Source organism: Alosa sapidissima, chromosome 5, assembly GCF_018492685.1.
Source record: "Alosa sapidissima isolate fAloSap1 chromosome 5, fAloSap1.pri, whole genome shotgun sequence".
NCBI classification, from domain to species: domain Eukaryota; kingdom Metazoa; phylum Chordata; class Actinopteri; order Clupeiformes; family Clupeidae; genus Alosa; species Alosa sapidissima.
In genome coordinates this window covers 15,970,850-15,994,570 of record NC_055961.1, presented here as the reverse complement: position 1 = coordinate 15,994,570, position 23,721 = coordinate 15,970,850, and the positions used below count along the sequence as shown (strand labels likewise).

Sequence of the window (23,721 nt, the reverse complement as noted above, 5' to 3'; positions counted from 1 at the left end):
GTCAAGAGCAATGATCTCAGATCCCTTGCACTGTATTCTCCAACTTTATGAGATATTATAGGAGAGGACTATAGCTGTTTTATTAGCAAAACGAGGCTTTACAAAGTATTACATGGAGGGATGCCAATGATTGTGGAAAATATTTATAGATGAGGTAGTTTCCATTCAAAGTTGAATTTGTCCTCATTTACAAGGAGTGCCAATAATTGTAGAAGGCACTGCATTTGATTGCTTGGTACAGTCTCTTAAATCAAATGTAATAGCAGATAAGACAAGAACAACAGGATGCCTTAAAATGAAAGACATTATCAATTAATATAAATGTTACAATGTAGGCTATCTATCCATTTAATTGTTTATTGAATTCCCTCCTTGGCCTACATGCAGTAAGGCCCCTTCTCTTTACAAATCTGCACTCTTCTCTTCGTTTCTCTCTTCAGGGTTTTTAGTGTGCCACACAGCAGACTGTGGTGTGGGCTTCTCTTCCTCAGTGGTCAATCTGTGTGGTTGTATTCTGGGTAGTAATGCCCCTCCTCTCATATAAGGCCATGCAGGATTTTCATCCTCTCCGCCTCCATCAGATCTTTCTTCTCAGGGGTGTCAGCCGTGCGCCATGCACCAGCCTGTGCTGTGGGCTTCCCGACTGTAAGCTGGTATTTGTGCCAGTCCAGTTTCAGACGAGGCACAGGTCTCACTCCGTCTCCACCACCATGCAGTGGGGATCAGCATTTTGGAATGGAATCTTCAGAGTTCTGTAAATAAACATTCCAGGTGAAGTTGTCACGGCGATAAATCTGGAGCAGCACTATGGCAGCAACAAAGGGTTTAGAATGTTTTCTTTTACAATTGGTTATGGTTCTATTTATGGTTATTAATTCTTGGCAGACCCTTTTGTCCAAAGTGGTGTAGGCTACAACAAGAAAACTTTGGGCCCTATCAAACCCATTCTTCTCATGTAGTTCACATCACACATGACTTGAGCTTTCCAACAGTGCTACAGTAGTCACTAGTTGCTGTGATAAATGGCTTGCGAGATAGTTAACTTTGGATTTACATCAAATTGAATCATATTTGCAGTCTGCTCACAGCTCTGCGTCCACCTATTATTGCCAGTGGAATAGCTTGCGGACTCTTCACTCATCACATGACAAACTGTATATCAAAATAACCTGAATCCAATGGTTTAACATGTTCATCATTCTGTACACTTGTGCATTCTCAAGTAATATGATTTTGAAATGCCAGCAAATGTTTTGCATTGTCTCCAACATTGGGCTAATTAGTAATCACACCATGATTCAAAAATTGCCATGCACAGATCAACTGTGCCTTGGGAAGAGGATATAAGGCAAATTCTTCATACAATGTAACAAGACTTCAGATGATAAAACAATTGGTAATGAATCAAATGTTTATTTCAGTACAGATATTTTTACAAATGGCTAAGCAATCGGAATTGAAATAGAATATATTCTTATATTGTCAGACTCAGAAAAAGATTGTCAGAAAAATATATCTGCTTCTTGTCTTTCTTGTGTAACACCTTGCCATCTGCCTGCTTCTTCCAAGTCACTTTTGTGTCCAAAGATAGTCCACTGTCTTGGAGTTGTTTATGGACAATATGTTATGTTCTTATGTTTAGAGAGAGAAATAGCACTGAATGCTATTGTGCTGTGATTAGGCATCAATCACTATTGAAGAAATCAATCAAAGCTCAGTGACAGAATCAATGTAAGTCCCCTTTATAAAAATATTTCACTTCCTCTGAAAGATGTATTTAACACGTTTTATGTGGTGTTTTATGTAAACGTGACAGAAACATACAGTTGTAAAATGTGCATGTTTTCTTAATATTCACATGTTTTTGTCTATTTGCATGTTTTGCAGCAAATCAGCAATTACATTTAGGTGGCTCTAATGTCAGCATGATAACTAGAACAACTAAACCTTTCCTTATCTCTATTAGCTTGCATAGCAACCGCAAAAAACCACAAAACAACATTTGCTGTTGAGCAATTTGCTTGCACTTTTGAGAGCTGGATCACATTGGTGGTTTTGCAGCGTTTTTGGAGTCTGTGTTTTTGACTTTGCATCATTTCTGTATTTGCTGTGCATTTGTGTGTACTGTGTTGAGTGTATTTGCCGTCTATCCTTAATGCTGCATGGGTTCTGAAATTGATGTACACTTCCTTAATTTTTGTGTGATTTTGTTCATTTACAGCTTTTTTGTGAATCTGTTTTTTGTGTTTTTTTGTAATTAGCTGCGCTTCGCAACATTTGAAAATGTTGAAATTAAACATTGCAGAAGGACAGTTAAGGAAAAGTTATATGGAAAATAAGATATTTTGTAATTGAAATGTGACAAGGTGACAACAATGACAAGGGTGGAGGTAAATGTTGTACTGCAGCTTGCCACCGGGGGTGCTAAACCTGGTTACCTCACTTTACATGGCTTCACTCCATTTAACATTCTGTAAATAGCCAAGGTCCACTGAACTAGCGAAATTCAAAAACTGCTCAAATCACACATGAATCGCAGAAGTCACATTTATTTATATAAAATATATTTGTACAAAATTCAGAGGGCATAGAAAACAAGCAAAAACACAGACAATAAAGAAAACAGCATAAACAGAAAAACAAACAAGCAAAAGATGTTCTTCCTTCTGATTTCAGTGCAAGTCTAAATGTCTCTTAAGAATAAGAGCATATTATGTCAGTCAGTTTTTATTCACTTTGGCAGCAAGTCTTTTGCCAAGCCTGGAGGTGGGGCTCACGCAGAAGTCTCTGCCTGGAACTGTCACACTGAGGGAAGGACAAGTTGTTGTTATAATCCATGAACAGGTTTATTTCATGCACAGATATATTAATAATTTAGCACTATGCCTACATAGTACAAAAGGGAGTCTGACTCTCAATCAATATTTCACTTAGACATAATCAGTTGGACACAATGATGTAGTTGAATTATACTTACACAATTGCTGGTTTAGGGCACTTAGGATCAGTTTTCTCAGCAGAAATAATGTCACTCTTTGGAATATTGATGCTTGCATCAAGGAACTTAAAGCAACAGCCCTTTGGAGTTGTTTCAAGGCTATAAACTGAAAGGGGGGACAAAAAGGAGAAGAAGCTGTTATCACAATGCGTGTTCTCATGTCTTACTAAGTTTTACAACAACTGAAAAAACATGAAAGAGTTTTTCTTTTTCTATCAATATGCAAACAGTGGAGGCACTGACTCTAGCCCTGACCTCAGCAAACTGGTGTATGTCCTGTAGCCTACTTACTGAAAGCCTCAGAGGTAACGGCCATCATTATGACCAGTGCGAGAGCCAGGCACATGCAGGTGGTTTTCATGGTGCTGTAGGTTGATCAGGTTGTTGTCTTGTCTTCCTCTCTCTGTTCAATGGCTGATCTCAAGTGAAGACTGAGGAGCCCCTATTCCTCCTTTTATATCCTTCTGAAGACTGGAATTTACCATCTTTGGTTTAATCACAAATTTCCCCCTACAATGTTTAACACCCATATAGCACCACGTCTGAAAGACACGCGTCATTTCCTTCTGTAATGGTGAGATAGAGGAGATAAAGCCCTATATACCAGTTCCTGTTGCATTTCTCATGTTTATATAACCATAAAGGAAAACTGATTTCTGCGTGACTTGATTATGTGTGTATATGCCCCCTTCCTGTTGACCATATTTAGTAATAATAAATAGTAAAATATACATTTTGACAATCTGGTACATGGAGGAGTGTAAATTTTGGTTTGATATATTGTGGAAAACAGCACAGCATCCATAGACCAAAGCAGAGTATTTGTTTGCATTCATAGCTTCATTACATCTTATTTACTCTAGAGCCTCTAAGGAAATCAGAAATGTAAATGGAGATGTAAATTATCTGATAGCTGAAATAGCACACATGGCACACAAAGTATTTTTCAAATGTTTCAAAAGGAAAGTTTAGATGCCAAGTTTAGTCATCTAACAGAACCATACAGTTAAGACTAAAAAGGATGTGGCTTTTCTGTTGACATATGACATGTGATATGTTAATATCACATTTTAAAATTTGACTCAACATCATAGTCTCTTTCAAGTTTACAAAACACATTTTATATCAGACAAATAATCTGATCAGACTATCGTGTTTGGTCCCACACTGATGTGTCATGTCAGATATGGTTAGCCTCAAGGGGGCTATCCATGTAAATCGCATGATACTTTTTTGGGGTTAAAAAGTCCCCCATACTTGTTTGCAAATGTCATGGCTCCCCGTATCTACCACATTCAGACAACTTGAAATATCTTCTGAGAAAATCTTGTATCTGTCCATCCTTGCACAGACACAATAGGTATGGAGGTCATAGATCTTATCACAACACTTTCATCTCAATGCATGCTCACACACTTTCACATGCAAACTGCACCGTTCTTAGTGACCTGGAAAACTACAATGAACTAACAGCCTTAATGTTGTTTAAATTGTGGTAATATGATGAATTAAAGACTGCAGATTTATGGATTAAAAAGTATATTCCCAGTGTATGGCCTTTGATCTAGAGTATTCTGTAGTTAGCAATGTAATTCTTATACCTGCTATCCTAATTCATGCTCTGTCTTTTTAATCTATTTTCTTTTGAGATTTTCTGAGAACAGGAAGATACATGTACATAGATATTTGGGAGGGTTTACTCTATACGGCTTACAGTACTGATCTTAATATATAGTGCTATTTTTTGGTGTAATATGCAGGATACTGTCATTAGACTTCACATTTAGAACATATTTTCACCTTGATATCATAATAAGACGCATTTTACCATCTTCATGAGAGTTACTAATTAAAACAACACACAAACCAAAATGAATGATACACAAAATCCTGATAAATCACACTATGTGACTTCCCCCTGACAAAGTCTATGATATTCTGGGTATGGAAACATTTAAAGATTATCAGATAAATTAGTGTTGCTGTAAGATTAACAAAATAATTACTCTGACTTACACAGATAAAGTAGACAGTAAACCAGTTTACAATGTACCATATGTGCAGTGATGTAGTACTCGAGTCCGGTCTCGAGACCGATTTCTGCTTTCTCGGACTCGACTCGGACTTGTTCCTTCAAAGACTCGGTCTTGACTCGGTCTCGGACCACAGTGGGAGGAGAAGGACTTGTAATTTCAGACCGAGTCCTCGAGACCAGCGCATTTTTTTTATGTTCATATAAAAAAAAAATGAAAATGAAATTTCACGGCGGCCACGTCTTTGCCCCTTGCGTTGGCCTTGGTGCCCCCTTCTTTCAATATTCTGCTTTGCGTCCGTTTAATAGCGATTTTTATTTAGCCTATAGCCTGTCAAAATAATCTTAGCATCACAGCGCAAACTAATTCAGTCTTACACAGTGGAGAAAATGACAGCGCATGGCAAGACAGAAAGTGTGTCCAAACTCACCCATTCTTCTCAGTTGAAATACTCCCAATCGTTAAGCCTACTCATCACACAGACACATGTATCACATCACATGAAAGAGTTTTTCTTAGCTTTTAAACGATGTTAGCCGCTAATTGCTGTGGTGAACGATTCGCGAGAAAAGTAAATAATATAATTAAATTTAATCATAACGTCTACATAAGGTGCTATACCCATCTCCCCTACCCATTCATGTCGGTGGAATACTTCACAAACCCTTAGTTCAACACATGACAAACCATATATCAGAATAAACAGCAGACCTTACCAGAAATAAAGCAGTCCCCTGTGCAGTAAGCCGTTCCAGAGTATTCCGGTTAAATTAAAAATGTAATCTGCAGCAAGGTCTATATTCACGTGTCCAACTTTTGTCTTTAGGTTTCAAAATGTGTTTAAATCGTTCTTCATGATTTCATAACAGGCCAAATACAAAATAAATGTTACAAATATTGCCTAGATATAGGTAAATATTAAAATCAGAGGATATACAGCTGAGTAAGAGTTTGTGAAAGGAGTCTTAATGATCAAAAAATGCTAAGCATGCATCTAGGCTATTTGAGTTTCTTAAAGCTGAGCTGTGCTTAAATTGTTCAATACATGATTCCATAACAGGCCAAATATAAAATAAATATAAATAAATATAGCCTAGACATCTAAATATTAGATGATCAGATGGTTTACAGTTCTATGTAATATGTCATGTTTCATGTTTTTGTAATGTTTCATACAGTGATTCAGGTCTACTGCTGTGAATAGGCTAAATACAACTTTGATTATTTGTATAGCCTACTACTGTATAGTTAACTTTGGCCTTGGTGCCCTGACATGTGGCCTTCGTGCCCCCCACCAAATATACCCAACTGAAGGCCAAGTGGCCTTGCCCCTAAAATGGTGAAATTCCAAGCCCGAGCCTAACTGTTGATTATTAACTGGGGTGATATTAAATCATGAATATGAAAACTGACATGTTTTTATGGTCTTGGTCTTGACTCGGTCTCCACTCCTAAAGGACTCGGTCTCGACTCGGACTTGCTTCCTCAAAGACTCGGTCTTGACTCGGACTCGACTGTATTTGAAAACCAACGGACTCGGTCTCGACTCGATCTCGACCCTTCAAAGACTCGGTCTTGTCTCGGACTCGGCATAGGCGGTCTCGTCCCCATCACTACATATGTGTATATTAAATTGTTTGTCATTCTGCAGTTTAATAAATTGAGCATAAATATAATGTTTAGGCGATAAAGTTATTTATTTATTTATTTATTATTTTGTAGTCCCATAGACTGTTTTAGTTGTTTCCTACATGTTTGGGGGTGTCCCATTGTAGTTTGTAGGAGGGTTGTTTAACAGAGCCATGTTTTAATCTTTCTCAAAATAGCACTTGTGGCCTAGTTCCAACTTCCATCTAGCCCCCACAATCAAAAGTACAAAGACATCGTTGTGGCTTTTTAATGTGTGATTCATCATTGTTTGCAGAAATACTGTTGAGTCACATGGGGATAACCCAACACTGGGGGACAGACATAACAAAGGACAGTAGCACATGGATCTGAAGAAACACTAAATCATATCCACTTTTGTTTCAAATGTAAAATAAGATGCCATGTATTCTGTTTCAATTAGAAATCTCACAATTAGTTAATCTTAAAACACACCTCAAATCAAAGACAACAGTTACATGTTCTGTTTATATTCCATTTCTTGATGAACACCTATGATTGACACACTCCAATTCATGCCTTTATACAACATAGATAAAGATCTCTCCATTTGTAATGAATTTAGTTGATATCACTTTCAAGGTGGGAGCCCGCCTTTGTCAGCCAGGGGGACACTGCGTATCCATGTTCCTGGGGGAGGGGTATGTCTCGGTGGACTGGGGCACAGTGGGTTGGCTGGGCCCTGGGCAGGGTTAGGCCATTCAAACAGAGGAGGCCTGGAAGACAGGGGCAGTGAGGCAGAGTCCTTATGGCCACACCGAATGTCAGTTTGCAGTTTGTTAGTTGAAGGTGCAGCCACATCACATACAAACTGCAGGGCAGTGTTTTATGCAATTAAAACTACAAAACCGTGAATTTGAATCAGAATCAGATCGTGCTTCGATCATAAAGAAGAATGAAAATGAAAAAGAAATGCATTCCCATGTATAGCCCACTCCTACTGTATGAGCTTTATAATTGAAGATATTTAGCAAAATTAATGTATAAACCTTGGTTAACAGGTGGGGAAATTACTGTATTTTTATAGCTTAAGTGGTATAGCGTTGTAGAGCAAGGTGCTAATTTCATAAAAGTTATGGGTTTGATACTAAAAGGGCCCACTTACTCATACAAAAGATATGAAACCGCCTAGAATATCTGACCTGCACTTTTGGTAGATTTCGTTACACGTCACTCTGAGAATAGAAAGTAGACATTATCATGTTTCCATGTTATTTCAGAATCAGAGATTAAACCTCTCTCCTCTGTACCTTCCCCTTTCTCTTACCGAGGTTGGGCCTTCTGATGGAGACCTCTCGCTGACTCGAGTCCGAGGAAGCAGAAGTGCTCTCAGTGGTGCTCGACTTGTTGGATCGGACAGACTTCACAGAGGGGAACTTCACTGCCTGACCGAGTTTGGTCTTTGCAGGCACTGTCGCAGTTTGGCTCCATTCTGATAAAGTACCAGAAGATATATTTATTCTTTAATAAATTATTTGAATAAGTGTAGCATTCCCCTCTCCCTCTTCTCTTTTTCTAACCTGGCTCTGTATGTAATCATTAGTGTTCATACCTGAGTAATCTTGAAGCCGGAACCGGCCGAAGCAGAGATGGACTCTCCACTGCTTACGCACATTCTCCTTCATTAGACAGTAGAACAAAAACAAAAAGAAACCTGGAATACAGTGTTTAGACATTGTTATTGAACTCAATAAAGTACATACTCATAAAACAAACTAAAACAAAACACAGTACAATTCCCCTGGAAATTGTTTATTGGGTCACACTTTACTTTACTCCTGAGATGCTCATATATTATAAATAAATAAACTATTGACACTCCGTTGACAACAATTTATGGTTAAAGGTTAGTGTCAGGGGTGAGGTTTGGTTAAGGAGATGTTCAGTAATTGTTCAACAACAAAGACTGAACTTGAATTTCAACAAACCATGTCTTAAGTAAACTATAGGAGGATTATCCAAGTAATCCAACATTGGACTGACCATTTATGGGCCGTTCACTTGCTCTTTGTGATCAGTGTTTATTGTGTGTTGTGTTCGGTGTGTTTCCACCTTGCAAGGAGTTGAGGATGGAGAACATGTAGAGCAGAGGCACTCTGACAGGCCCCCATGTGAAGAGCGCCACCGCCCAGGTGAGTCCCAGGAGGAAGGTGAGGCTAGCCACGCCGCGCAGGTCCTTGAAGAGGCCGCTGCGCATACCCGCCGGGCGGTTGAAGCGCATGTTGCGCAACTGCACTAGGACCACCAGGAACACGGCCATGTTGAACAGCAGCACAAGGAGGATGTAGCCCACCACGGACACGTAGAACGTCACGTCGTCCTGCACCCAACAACTGCAGGAGAAGACTCAAATGTCACAGCTGTACTGTCATGATGGCACAGTATGAGAACAGTATATATCAAAAGAGCAAGACAGGGTATCTGCACATTTCCCAAGTGCAAATTTAAAGATTTTTAAGACCTTTTCAAGACATCTAAATGGAAAAATTAATACTATACCACGGCAAAAAAGATACAACTTAAAACTTGTTTTTTCTAATATAGTAGAATATTTTCTACTTTTTTATTTTATTTTAACACCCACCCCATTTGGGATGTCTACAGAAGTTACCAAATATATTTTGGTGAAAGAAAATAATTGTGTGTGAATTACCTTCACAGCTATTCAATGCCCAATTTTAGGGTCTGGACTGCTTGCTTTTGAAGCTGGCGCTACATATCTGGTTGTGCTACTGGCTGAGGCTGACTGTTCTTCACCTGTGTCTGTAGTAGCCTAGGCTACTTGCCAAACATGTGTACTGGTCTGGATTCCCTTATTTTTTCAAAGGTAGACTAAGCTATTTAAATATTCTAATAGGCCTACTAACTTAGGCATCTATTGTATGCAGCACAGCAAATCAAAGGTAATACATTTGCAGTTGTATTTAAACCAACCAAAGCTTGACTGAAACATTGTAAACCATTGACTTGTTTTAAAAAAATGTATGGGAAAAGTTAAACCCCCTCCTCGCATGTTCCTGCTGAAAAACTGCTGTTTTCATCTCAATCACGCACGTAATATGAACACACTTACAGATGCGTTTTTTTATGTAGCCAGTCGCCGACATTCAAAAAACATATGCGGTTATATTTCACAACTTTTGCGAAGTAGGCCTACTGGGAAAGGCTGGCAAGCAAGCTGCAGACCGATATTACAGGTAGGCTATTATAACTTAGACAGATATTTACTTAGGCGAAGCCAGCAAAACACGCTGGAGAGATGCAAACAGATACACTTAATGTGTATTTCCTCCTGATTGAGAAAACGTTTGTTTTCTTTTTCTGTCGGTCCGTGGTTCCTTCATAAATTGCGCAGCAAATTATCAGATGAGAGACAGAAGCACCACGCATAATTTGACCAGCAATCTTCGCGTCCATAGTTTGTGAAACGATGCGGCGTCCGACCAAAGATTCTAGAAGCCCAGCGCAACTCCAAAAAGGAGGACAAATGAGCGTCCGGCTTGAGGCTGCGCTGGATTTTTTTTAATATTCTTACCATTTTCACACCTTTAACGATCCGTGAAAACGTCTTCACTCTGCAACCACTACACTTCCTTCAGTAGCCAGTCACTTATACATTTCCGTTTAAAAAAATACACGAAACCAGATGGAGACATTTCACTCGCTCTCTCACACTCGCTGGTGGTCCCATACACAAATGTAATACCTCCTTTAAGAAATTTCAAGACATTCCAGACAATTTAAGACTTTTCTAGGCCTTAAAAACCGAAAGTTGTATTTAAGACATTTTAAGACTTTTTAAGGACCCGCGGGAACCCTGCAAGATACAGAAAACTCTGCATAATTGTTTAATCTATCAACCATATTTGCCAAATATTACCAATCACATATCTGTACAATTAATTTGTTTAATGACTTTTTTTTTTCCATAAAATATACTTACAACACATCATCAGATGGCTCAAGGGAGGCACCATACGGAGCACTGCCATAACCATCCCGTCTCAAAATAAGAACCAGGCCACAAATAATGAGAGGAATTCCTGCAGAAGACCAGGAGTCCAAGTAAAGACCACCATAAAGTCATTCATAGACTGATCATCTTCCAATTACTATAACTTCATTATTCTTCATCAAACATGACCTGAGGTAGTAGTATTATCATCATGACCACCACCAGTACACATCCAACTCATCAAGTCAAGTAAGAAATTCAGCTATATGTACACAACATGTAGAGGTTTGAAACGGCGTTTCTCTCAGGCCCATGGTAGGGTCAGGGCTCACCCCATCCCAGAGCGCAGAACTTGAGGATGTATGAGGGCACGTAGACGTTGAAGACCTTGACCAGAGCGAAGTACATGTTCACGGCCTCCAGGCCCATCCAGGTGAAGGAGGCCAGGAGGAAGTAGTGCATGGTGATGGCCACGGCCACGCACAGGACGGAGCTGCCCAGCGAGGACAGCCAGGAGTTGAGCAGGTAGATGAGGTTGAGTCCCTCCAGAGCCAGCGCCAGGTTCAGCAGGATCTTGGAAGGGTAGTCCCTGCGGAGCTTCCTGTGGGAATCACAGGTTCATGCTTGTGAGTTCCCCTTGCCTCTACTTAAAGGAAAATTTAGGCAATAGATCTCTGTTTCTCGAAGTCCGAGTACTGTCGGTACGAAGGGAAAAAAAAGAAAACAAACGGTGCTACCTAGCTCGAGTTGCTGCAGCCAACAGCTAGAGGAGTCAGGCAGCTACAGTGCTTTTTAACTAATTCCCCACCCTAATATGCCAAGACATATTCTACAGTATTTGAACTCTGATTATAACAGCAACAGAAACCTGTCGGTCCAAGATGGAATAATGTTTTAGAATAATAAATAAAGGGTAACACTTTACTTGACAGTATCAACATAAGAGTGACATGACACTGTCATGACACATCAACCCTAACCCTAATCCTAACCTCTAACCCTAACCCTAAACCTAATCCTAATCCTAACCCTAATTTATGACAAAAACCAAATGTCACTTGATAACAGAAGCGTTTTGTCATAAACATTTATGACTTGTTTATGTTCATGACAGTGTCATGTCACTCTTATGACGATACTGTCAAGTAAAGTGTAACCAAATAAAGATAACTTGATAACATGGATTTTCGTAATCCTCTCTACAATGTGTGAGCACTTGTCCTTACTCAAAAGCAGTGTAGGTTAACACAGTCACCCCCAGGAAGATCGATGAAACTCCACAACCAATATATGAGATGATGGTCAGGATCTTTCCATTGGTCTCATCCACAGGAGTCCTGGACAAGTCCTACAGGACAGGAAACAATTATGGCAGACTTATAAAGAAAATAAACAATGCAGAAAGTGATGAGATGGTTGTTTATTTTGTTAATGGTGAGCTTTGTAAAATACAGTCGCTATCTTTGAGTACCAGTAGGACACCAAAATGAGTGAGATGATCACAAAGGCATGTAGTGTGATCATAGCTGGTGTTGTGTAGATAGCATCCTGTGGGATCCCAGCCTCCGAGTCCCCCTGAAGTATAAACCATACATCAGATGCAGAAAGGCAACTTATGAATGGAAACAAATTCATATCTTACAAGCCCATTGCATATTTATACTTGGCACCAGGTTCTTTTCAGTATGGTCATTCTTCTCTGTATGCCAAAGCCACCTTAAATGTTTGTTGGTAAAGAGCTGATTTTTCTTTTCATCTGACCATAGAACACGATTCCAGGCAAAGTGCCAGGACCATTTAGCAACTCAAGCCATTCATATTTGTAGTTTAATGATAAGAAAGGTTTTTTTTCCTGGCATGCCTTTTAAATAATCTGTTAGCATGGATGTCACCCAAGATGCCACTTTCATCTGCATCTCTTAAACAGTGATCCTTAAGGATTTCTCTGCCTCTCATATCATTCTTCTCATGGTATTGGCAAGATAGACATGGGTCATTTTCCAGGGTAGTTTGTAACATTTCTATTTGATTGAAACCTATCAATATTGTTGTAAATATGAGCCTATAAATTTACCTATATCAGGCAAGTAACTGTTTTTATTTAAAACCATTTCCTGACTTACAGACACTTTCCCCTTATTTGAATTGTGTATTCCCTTGTCTTTTCCATATTAAAGAATGACTAGGGCTTGATTTTCTATACCTTCATGAAACAGGAAATCATTGATTACTGATTGAAGGTTCATAAGCACTCTGATTACTTTAAATAAGTTGAATATAATGACAAACAAGTTTCAGTTACTTGTTTATAAGATTTTGTCATGGTGCCATATGTGCTTTTGCTAAAATGAATAAATAAATCTATTTGTTAAAAAATACAGTATATTTTTCTCAGAATAAATTTGCTTCCCTTCAAGATGGGATTTTCCCTCATTGTCATTGTGAAACTAGATAAAACTCAAAAGAACTGCTGAGACCTTTTTTACTCATCTTTACCAGGGGTGCCAATAAATGCGGAGTGCATTATGCTTGCACACAGATACATCTGCACACACACAAGTTCATAAGCAATTGCTTGATTGAGGTAAACTTACCATTGCTGTTTTTCTTGCTGAAATTCCAAAATACACACAACACATCTAACTCCGACTACAAAAGAAAGAAGGAATGTGGTAACATGTGCAGCCTAATAGATCAATGCCTTTTATATGCCTAGAGTTAGGGTGCAACTCACTGGTTTGTCCTGTAGGTGGTGCAGTGTTACTGCCACAGGCTCCTTAAGACCCTGGATTGGTCCTGTAGCATTGGTGACACTGGCAGAGACTACAAAAGTGTTCAGCGCTTTGTATTTGCGTCCATCCTGAAATGTGTCAGTGATGAATATAGCATTTCAGCCATATAATAGCTTAGGTACATCTGATGGAGAAAGTATGATGTTGCATGCTATTGTTGCAGTCTATAATCCCCAGACCATAAGCTTCAAATATACAAATAGAACCATAACAAATGTTAATAAGTTTAACAATGCCATAACATAGTTCTAAACCTTGCCATCGTCCATATACTTCCCCACCACCATGTTGAAAAAAGTATTGATTAGTACTAATACTCATTACTGCCAAAGATCCAAACCGTCTCTGTTACTGCACCTTAAACAGCGCCGGGGTTCCGAAGAACTGGAACAGGATGCGGGGCTGGACGCCCGGGCCAGAGGGGAAGCTGGCCCGCAGGGACGGGGGCAGCGAGATGAAGGCCACAGTGGAGTCAAAGGGATGCTGATTGATGTAAACCTGCAATGAAAGAAGAGCCATGTATATGTGAAAGAGAAAAACTATCAAGAGGACTTTTTTTTTTTTTTTTTTAATTAGTTAAAGGGGTCAGGATATAGAAGATTTTGTAAAAGAGTCCCCTTTCTCAGGAAGAGTTTGGGGGGGGGAAAAAAAACTCAAATGGCTTTTTGTGAGTAGGACTGACCCATAGGAAATAAAAGATTCTTTTTTGTCATTAGAGGGAATTTGATCGTCAAAGATTACCCTATTTTTTTTTATTTTTAACTTTTTAACACAATATAACACAGGGCGTGGGGGTGAAAACTACCCCTCTTTAGTCTCACCTCTGGGCTCTTGCCCTGCATAGGTGAGGACACCCCAAAGGTGAGGTTATGGAACTGGTCTGGACACACATTCACCACAGATATGGCCAGTCCAGGGGCCACCAGACTGAAGTTCTCTCCAGAGAAGCCTGACAGTCTGTCTCCAATGCTCTCAGTGATGTCCAGGATGCTGTACGGGATGAACAACATAAGAGCAGAGGTTAGGCTGCAGGAGAGCTTAACATGAGTATACTCAACAGAATAGAGGAGTAGTGCAGAACAGGCTACAAGCAGGCGCGGAAGAGAGCTGGCGTGTGATGGAAAGAATTATGATATGCATTGTAAATCTGAACAAATAAAAATACAAGTACATTTAGTGGCGTACTAAGTGGTGGTGGTGGTTGTGTGTGTGTGTGTGTGTGTGTGTGTGTGTGTGTGTGAGTGTGTGCGTGTGTGTGGCACTCACTTGTTTGTGACAGGATGGAAGTTGCTGTTAGACTCTAGGATATCTGAGAGGATCTCCACAATGACTTTGCCCAGGGCTGGAGTCACTTTGGTGATGTTCACCACTGCACTCAGCTTGTTCAGGATGGTGGAAAGCTCGTGGTCATTCAGATCTGTGTGGTTACTCAGCAAGCATTGTATCATGTCCAACACGTCATTTGCATTTTCTAGAGAAGGAGAATGTACACATGGCCATCCATGATCATAAAAATGATTTTAGTGATTTAGTGATGAAAATGATTGAGATAATGAAATGAAGATGTCTTATACCTCACCATTAGAAAACAAGGCCATGTTCATAACACTGATCACATAGGTTGTGGTTAGTGATACTTGATACTTTGTGATACTTTGTATGTGTTTGGAATGTGTGTGTCTTCATTGATGGAACATGCAAGAAAGGTTAAGGTGGTCTTTACCTGCTGTAACCGTTATACCCTCAAGGTCTGGGATGGTTGCCACTACATATGGGCACTGCTGTAGATCGGGTTGAGCCCATCTGGCTTTGTTATTTGAGGCCAACAAGCTGATGACAGTGGGAGAAGATGCATAATTGCAAGGATAAAAATGAAGAAACGATAATTATAACAACCAGTAATTTAAAAATGAGAACATGGTTTCGATCTAATCGAATATGTTGTATCTGTGGTAGGGATCCTTGTTTTGCATGACAGAGAGAGCGAGAGATGTACCATTCTTGAAAAAGACACCACTGTGTGTCTACTTGATTTTTGGACAAACATTAGCATCTCTGAATCAACACAATCCATGTGGTCATATCAGTTGTCTATAATACAAGACATGTTTACTCTCACTCATATTTCCCCTCAATAATGTGTTTGCCTGTGCTAAAGTAGGTGATAAAAAGTCATTTATTATTGATGCATTAATGACTCTGACTGATGAGGAACGAAAGGCTGGCGGCACTTCGACAAATGACAGGATAAGAGGATAGGGGCCATAAAATGCTATCTTGGTCGAGCGATTAAGGCACCATCTTGTTAGAGACGCCAGACATACTCCACTGGAAATGTCACGCTGATGCTATAATGCTGTGGCTGAGGCTTTTGTGACATGCAATTTTCTGATTAGTGGTAAGGTAAAGTTAGCCATGGCTGACCAACTCACTAAAAACTTCAGGGAAAAAACTCCAAGCAGCATCCCTATGGTATGAACCACACAGATTGCTAAATGTATACTGAGGGGTGATTCGCAATAATTCACAGATATGTCACACAATGGTAAATAGACTGCATCTACAGTATATAGTGCTTTTCTATTCCTTCAAGCACTCACGGAGCTTTACAATTTTATGCTTCACATTCACTCATTCACTCATATGCCGATGGCGGAGGCTGCCATATCCACAAGGCGTCAACCTCCACATCGTCAGAAGCAGTTTGGCGTTCAGTGTCTTACTCAAGGACACTGACAGGCACAAGGACAGGGTCAGGAGGGGCCAGGCTCAAACAGGCAACCCTACTGGTCATCTAACAACTACTCTTGAGTCACCACCGCCCCACGTATCACAATGATCACTAGTCTGGTATTTTGTTCTCATACAAATGTGACCTCACCACTTCCTCTCTGCAGTGCTGTTGGTGTTTCCCTCGCAGGGGTACGACGCCACGTGCTGGGCGCTGGTCTTGGGCCAGTTAAACAGGCCCTGTCTGGTCTGGTGTTGCTGCTGCGGGCACGGACCTGGGGCTGGATAAGCCAAAGGAAGAAATTTACTGCATATCTCAAAGTTTGACTTTATTGTCAACTCTGTTATATGTACAAGGTTAGAGGTTTACAGGCCCACTATACTATAAACAACAATAACAACAACAATATAGACAGAATAATAACACAAACATTATAGTCAGTGGCTATGTAACTCTCAAACTTTGCGACATAAGACTCACTTATATGACAGACTATGATCTGGTCAGGCTCTGCATCAAGGATCACAGAACCAGTGTCGTAGGGAACCTCCAGAGAGTTGCGGATCTGGTCTATGGTCTCGTTTATGGTGGAGGATGTTGTGGCTTGTACATGGAACCGGCAGTTGTGACTGTAAATAATATCCAAATTGAGTCCAAACTCATAGAAAATGTGAAGAAGCAATTTGAATCAAACCAGTGTAATACATGAGGATGGAGTACTATGCACATAGCATGAGGCTTGTTTAGTTTAGTAAGGAGCGAATCACTGTCTGTGACTCCATCATGTGACTTCCATCGTACCTTGTACGAGAGGTGAGGGGTGACTGCAAAGCACATGAATGAAGATGAAATATCAGAGGTGGGTTTCAGGCAAAAAATCATGATAATAATCCATCATTCCTATGTTTTAGGAATAGTTTCATATTTCATAGTCAACCATTGAGGATTGCATGCTTAAAAAGTGAAATAATGAACATATCATACTGACTTGTTCTGAATTATTTAGTCCGTTCCCAATAGGAGTCAAACTGTAACACATGACATCAGACGTAATTTTATTTTCAATTGCTTTGTAAAGTCACATTAATTTACTGCCCATAAAGAGATAAGGCAATCAATTTGCAAATGAGATGCATTTCACATATAGCCATATGAATATAACATGACCTTTTACACAGAGCTGTTTCATCATAGAAGTATGGCCAAATAGATCAATATAACTCTAGTACAAGTAGATAATAGTCAACACCGTCAGACTCAAAACATAACTGACCTACTAGCCTTCCATAAGAACTCGAAGTTCAATAAAGACATCTTCTCCTTTGTTAAAGTCTCATTGATCTGCAAGGACAATTCATTGGATGAGAGATTATTATATTATAAAGCATAGCATGAAACTCTGAAAGTTGCTTATAATACCCAAGCTTGTATCTTCTGCTCTGCATTCATGGATGATCCAGCGAGTGTGACAGTCAGATCAACCTTGAAAAAACTCTCTGTAGGACACAACTTCATTAGAGCAACAAATAAATAGCATTTTAGATATAATCCAATAATATAATAATTTACAAATATCAAGAAATATCATGTATGTTTTTAAATCTAAAATTATTATTAGGTTGCATTGCCTCTGAACCTCGACTGTAACCTGAGACTGAGACGGAGATGGCTGACCACCTACCTGAGACAGTGCCTTCAGTGGAGACGCTGATAGATGGGATGGTGAAAGCTGAAGAGTTCATGGTTTGATCTGGACCATTGTTCAAAAGAGCATAGTTATTATTATATCACTGCAATAGATGCATTTTTAGCAGATGATACAGTAAAATAATTTTACATAAGTCATTTTGTGTCTAACTTTGTGTTATTTTCAAATTTAGTTTTTTTTAACCCTTAAAGGTGTAGGTTTTTGAACGTTCTAAGTTCCGCAACAATTGAAGGTTCTAAAATTCTATGTTGAATTCAATGAACCCAGATATTCTTTAGAACGTTCATTTCTCAACATTCCTGTCACACCAGTGTGACGGTACTCCTTTAAGGGTTAATGAGTCATTTTGCTTCATGTTATTGTTGGACTAGGATGCAGACTAAAACATGGACAAGTGTGTGGTCGTGAATATGGCCTGGAAATGACTTTCAATAAAAGGCCACCTTTTTAACCCTTAAAGGTGTAGGTTTTTGAACGTTCTAAGTTCCGCAACAATTGAAGGTTCTAACATTCTATGTTGAATTCAATGAACCCAGATATTCTTTAGAATGTTAATTTCCCAACATTCCCGTCACACCGGTTTGACGGTACTCCTTTAAGGGTTGAAATAACCTAAAGGAGAACTATTAGTGATAGTAGACAGACCTGAGGCGAAAGTTGAGATTGGTTTGGAAGATGTCACTGAGCCTGGTTTAGAGCCTGTGACTATAGACGAGGGAAGAAACGTTCCTGAAAGTGACAGATTAATTTGTTGTAAGAAGCAGGGCTGCACTTATCTGTAGAAATCTGCAAGGCAGTCAGTCGTCAAGAGCCAAAGACACTGACAAGAACACATATTTGCAGTCACACATTAAAGTATTGATGTAAATCTTTTTTTTCCCTTCTTAGCCCTTTATCCAGCTACATTACCAGTTGTAGAGGCTGTGGTCAACACCACTAAAGCTGGACTGGTCGAGGGAGAAGACATTGTGGTTACATGTGGAGGTTCTAAGGTGACCACTGGGAGTGACTCTAGAGGACACAATCACAAGACCCAGTATTAGTTTGTGTAGCTCCATAAATACCTTCCTGTCAAAGTTTTGTCTTTATTCTGTAATGGCTGTCTATGATTGCTCAGCAGGTGGCAGCTCTACTTACCCACAGGGCTGATGTAGATGGTGCTGTGGACTGGAAACAGCACGATGTTATCGGCAGAATGCTCATTCTGCAACTGCAACTTCACCTCATGCTGGACCAAGCTGACATCAGCACCAGGAATCACATTCAGGTACACCAAGCATGCAAACCTTTTGACATCAAGTAAAAGACAAATTTCTTGACACATAAAATGGGTAATTTAATAACGTGTGTGTGTGCGTGCGTGCGTGCGTGCGTGCGTGTGTGTGTGTGTGTGTGTGTGTGTGGCACTGTCAGTGCCTAATTTCCTCCATGTGTACAGTAGATGCATTAAAGTTGACTAATTAGACAGAAATTAACAGTGACATCATTGTGTGTTATAATGGTATTTGGAAAGACCTTAAAGCAACACCAACGTTTTTTGTACCTTAAAATAATGTTTCCATAAAAATGAAATTTTCCATAAAAAATTGTTTCCGTGGTTCATCAACTCGTAACAGGGTGAACGGCACTTCTGCATTCGCTTCGCGGCCCTCTATCGGCTATAACCGCACTATGTAAGTTTGCCAGATCGGGTAGCGGATCTGTAGTTCGATGGAATGAGACATAAGAAACTACAAATTTGACTTGCATGATGTCGCAATACATCATAGCCTACTTTCATAAAATCATGCAACAAATTCTACCTTGTCTATGGACATTGTTATTTACAAAGTCGTTGGATAAACAAATAGCGTGCGACAGAGGAAAAGTTCTTTGGTGTTGCTTTAAATTCATACATTTGTGTTGGTGTGTGTGTATGTGTATGTGTGTGTGTGTGTGTGTGTGAACAACAAATGGGCTTATGCTTACTGGTTTTCTATTGGTATAACCATGACTGATTCACTGTCCTGTTGAAGAGAATCATCCTACAAAATCATAAATCATACCTTGAGAATCATTAATACATTGTTCTTATAGTAATAATGAGAATAACAAATACATTGTTTGTGTACTGTGATGTGGTACACACAAAAAGAAAATTACCATCAGCACAGTACTCTCTCCTGTTGTATTATCTCTGTTAAAAGAAAAAGAAATAGGTTTAACTAATTGATTAAATGTATGTAAATTTACGTCAACATATCTCTTAGGGGAAAAAATCCAATACCTTTCTAATTTGGAGACCAACACTGTATGAATATACATATTGGGTGGTAGAACATTTTCTACCTGTAAAATATATTGAAAGAAGAAGTATTCATTACAGCTACTAAATGGATTATTTCATTAATAACAGTAATGAAATGAGTGGAGCTTTCTTGTGCTTTTACCCAGTTGTGGACCAGATCTCTTGCTTTGTACTCATTCGTCTCTTGGGTGTCCCATCGATAAATCATAACATTCATTTGGACTTCATACAGCGACCACACTTCAGAGAAATAAGAGAAAAGAATGCAGCTAAATGTTTATGTTAAGCAAATTAGAACGTACTTGTATTGATACAAGCTGCCATATTGGAGTAAACTACTTGATAAAAGTCAGCATTTTCAGCAAAAATGCGCACTGTTTTTAAAATGGTCATACATGCATATCAAACATAGTGGCCACATACTGTAGTTCTGCTGACCTGGGATGTCATTCACCATACTGACTGAAATTTTTGACTCACCACACTGGTGTTCGGTGTCATCAACAGGGGCACAGCCGTGAGTGTGCCAGTCCTTAGCCATCCATCTCACCACATTCCCGTCCACACATTGCTCCAGCTGGCTGACCGGAAGCTCTTGGTTCCACATGCGGAATCGGGTCACGTTCCCCTGGAAGTCTGTTCCTGTCTCCAGATGCATCTTGCCGTTATTGAGAAAATGCGACGCGCCCAGGGTCAAGTGGCCATCTGCAACGATGTAGTTGCCGGTATGAGTCCCTGACTGTTCTCCACTGTAGGAGATATCGACAGAATTTCCGTTGATGTAGAGACGCGGTGACAGTGCAACCTCAGACCAGGTGATGCAGACAGAATACCAGGTGTTGAGGCGTATTTTAAACGTTGTGCTCCACACTCTGCCAAAAAGCCAGAGGAGAAGGTAATTTTCCCCTGTAAGGCTGTTATCTCTCCCTTTAAGGCCGATATCCACATGGCCTAATCCAGGATGGCTGTACATGAACACAGTCCAATGTGGAGTTAAAATGGATCTCTGGATTTCCACACAGACACTGAGTCCCTTTAGACTCGGGATGGAGTGGGCCAGTTCCCAGTGGGTGCAGCCATATCTCATGAAATCCACCTTCCTCCCCCATAAGCTGGCGGGATCTGGTACAAAGAATCCATAATGGTCAGGGAGGTGGCATGACCATAGTTTCTAAAATACTCAATTTTATGAGCTCATTGATATCTTGATATGGTATTATATGCAGTGTCTTACTCCTGATAATTAAACATTCATCTGTAACTATAATATGTACTGTATGTAATGTAACTGTAAAGAACACTGGGACTGTACCTGCATAGATAAGAGAGGTGCCATGTAGTACTAAAATACTCAGTAAAGTTGAGTAAATTTGTGTTTCTTTGTCCATCATCAACCTGGGAAAGAAGGTTTTGTTATCATTATTTTTCTATATCACCTGGGAAAATTGACTGTTTTACAGTTTAACAATTCCTATTACAAGATCAATTTACTGAAAATGGAAAATCACAATGAATTTACAGTATCATTGCGGATGGGTTTGTATATCTGTACTTGTTTGCTCCCGGGTTAATTGAGATGTACAACAGGAATGTTGTAAAGATTTTAAACAAACAGACCTCACCTGTCCACTAAAATGTTAAAGGTTTAATGGGGTCAACACTTTTACAAGTCCTTTTGATTAAACATTTCTGTCACACACACACACACACACATACTCTCTCAAGAAATTAGAAGGTGCCTACTAAGGCTTTTGTAACATAATAAACATACACATTGCACAGCAAAACCCAAGACACAAACATTCATTTGACATAATTAAAATATTCCATTCTATTCAAATTATTCTCTTCATTTGCTCTATTGAAATTTCTAAATCTATCCAAGACATCAGATAAAACAGTTAGAACATGGACTGCTGTTATAGCCTATGGAATACTGTTGATAGCTTATGAAATACTTTCACATGAAATGTCTGTTATTAGACACTAACATTTTTGTGTAAAAAGTTGTAAATTGTATAAACATTGTACATTTCAGTTACTTTCACTCACCCAAGTTGGTCCCGTCTCTGATGATTCTTATGGAGATTAAATCCAGTGATAATGCTAACAGCACCTTTGCATTACAGCTTTGTCATTTGGCTGCAAGGATGTGTCATGTGAGCTCTGTGTGCTATGGACAGAGTTCCACCTGCCAGGGTTCCTAGCGTGTCCAGTTCCCACGCCTCCTGGTCCTTCCCAGTGAGAATTGAATTGCACCTCACACAACATCTATGGCTAGTGCCACCTCTAATAAAGAAGAAATGCTTTTTTTTTTACAATTTATTCATCCCAAAGGAAATTTGATTGTCACAATAGCATCGTCCTGTGCATGTAAACAAACACAAACATAAAAGTAAAATAAGTTTAAGAAAAAAATAAAATACAAATAATAATAATAAGATTATTAAATGGGTGATTTTTAACAGTGGTGTAGTCTAGTTAGCTGTAGTGGATATACTGTGATGTAGTAGTTAGCTGTAGCTGGTATACTGTTATCAACCCCAAATGTTAATACGTATCCTTGCCTATTTTAAGTGGGTATACTGAGATGGTGATGCTTTTTAAGTGGGTATACTGCGTAGTCCTGCGTACCACGTAGACTACACCACTGTTTTTTAAAAAGGAGGTTTATTAATATTGAACCTTTGGGGGTTTGTGTGTTCATTTGTTGGTGCTCCAGTTAGGCTATGTGTGTATTCCCTTTTATCTCTTTCCTCTTTTGAACATACACCCCCGTTGTGTACATTCACACGTGTGTCTCTATCCACCCATAAATCTGTATTTGCAATGATATGCGTTTATGTGCATTAGTCTGTGTACCTAGATTTGAGGCAAGGCTGGACAAATATTTGACGAAGACAAGATTGTCACATCTATATGTGAAAACAAGATTTTCATGGTAAAACCCATAGCATAGCAAACAGTTTAATTTTCTTTCATTATGGCTGACAATATCTAATGAGAAATCTAGACAAAATAGATTTTTTTGTTAAAGCTTGAAAACATGGTAGTAAGAAAACAATAATAATTGAGTATGTTCATATTGACCTTGAGGAACTTGTCATAGACACGGTGTGTTATGATCTGGTGAAAGACCCCGTATATTTAAAAATAAACGATACATTGTGAGCTTACTGGCATGTGTGAACATGCCCAACAGAAAAAAATACAGTATGTTCATTACGATAATGCAAAATTGTTCTGTGTCTAAAATGGTGAATTGCAAGATTGTAATGTGCTTTTCTAAAGCATGCACTAGGTGGCATGCACACAGCTGCTCTGGGAGTCTGCTTTGGTTACTTTGGCAATTTTACTCAGCTCATGTTGTGTGGAATAAAGGGAGACAGCAGCTGATAAGAATGTGAGTTAGGGAAGTGCAGTTTGCCACGTTTTCACCTTGGTTTGCTGTGTGGTTCATACTAATGTTGTACAAGTCAGATATTTTTGCTTTTGTGACAATGAACGGATTCAAAAAGATTACAGGTAAACTTGCCAGCCTTTCTAACG

At 39.3% G+C, this 23,721-nt stretch overlaps 1 protein-coding gene across 1 annotated transcript; it reads right to left on the bottom strand.

The window, feature by feature from the left end:
- Positions 1 to 6,912: 6,912 nt before the first annotated feature.
- LOC121709862 (adhesion G-protein coupled receptor G4) lies at positions 6,913 to 22,277 on the bottom strand. The gene is made up of 31 exons (XM_042093558.1): positions 22,225 to 22,277; positions 21,485 to 21,567; positions 20,653 to 21,294; positions 20,315 to 20,412; positions 20,152 to 20,213; positions 20,028 to 20,061; positions 19,854 to 19,909; positions 19,023 to 19,171; positions 18,795 to 18,896; positions 18,531 to 18,614; positions 17,859 to 17,927; positions 17,597 to 17,673; positions 17,451 to 17,518; positions 17,166 to 17,205; positions 16,979 to 17,001; positions 16,658 to 16,806; positions 16,328 to 16,457; positions 15,170 to 15,276; positions 14,713 to 14,917; positions 14,268 to 14,436; positions 13,804 to 13,944; positions 13,389 to 13,514; positions 13,249 to 13,303; positions 12,126 to 12,229; positions 11,881 to 12,002; positions 10,987 to 11,255; positions 10,643 to 10,742; positions 8,752 to 9,032; positions 8,252 to 8,353; positions 7,967 to 8,131; positions 6,913 to 7,415 (listed from the first exon to the last, which is right to left on the bottom strand). The coding sequence occupies exons 2-31, from the start codon at positions 21,561 to 21,563 to the stop codon at positions 7,261 to 7,263; spliced, it is 3,963 nt and encodes a 1,320-aa protein (XP_041949492.1). The 5' UTR covers positions 21,564 to 21,567; positions 22,225 to 22,277; the 3' UTR covers positions 6,913 to 7,260.
- Between the last annotated feature and the right edge of the window lie 1,444 nt (positions 22,278 to 23,721).

What these genes read in the sequence shown, in the direction of transcription:
- LOC121709862 (XM_042093558.1), bottom strand. Translation starts at nt 21,563, where the DNA reads ATGATGGACAAAGAAACACAAATTTACTCAACTTTACTGAGTATTTTA. An exon ending in TTCTTATGGAAGGCTAGTAG is followed by an intron (nt 17,206 to 17,450) that starts GTCAGTTATGTT and finishes CATGTGTTACAG; the next exon opens with TTTGACTCCTATTGGGAACG. An exon ending in CCGGCTTCAAGATTACTCAG is followed by an intron (nt 8,132 to 8,251) that starts GTATGAACACTA and finishes GTACTTTATCAG; the next exon opens with AATGGAGCCAAACTGCGACA.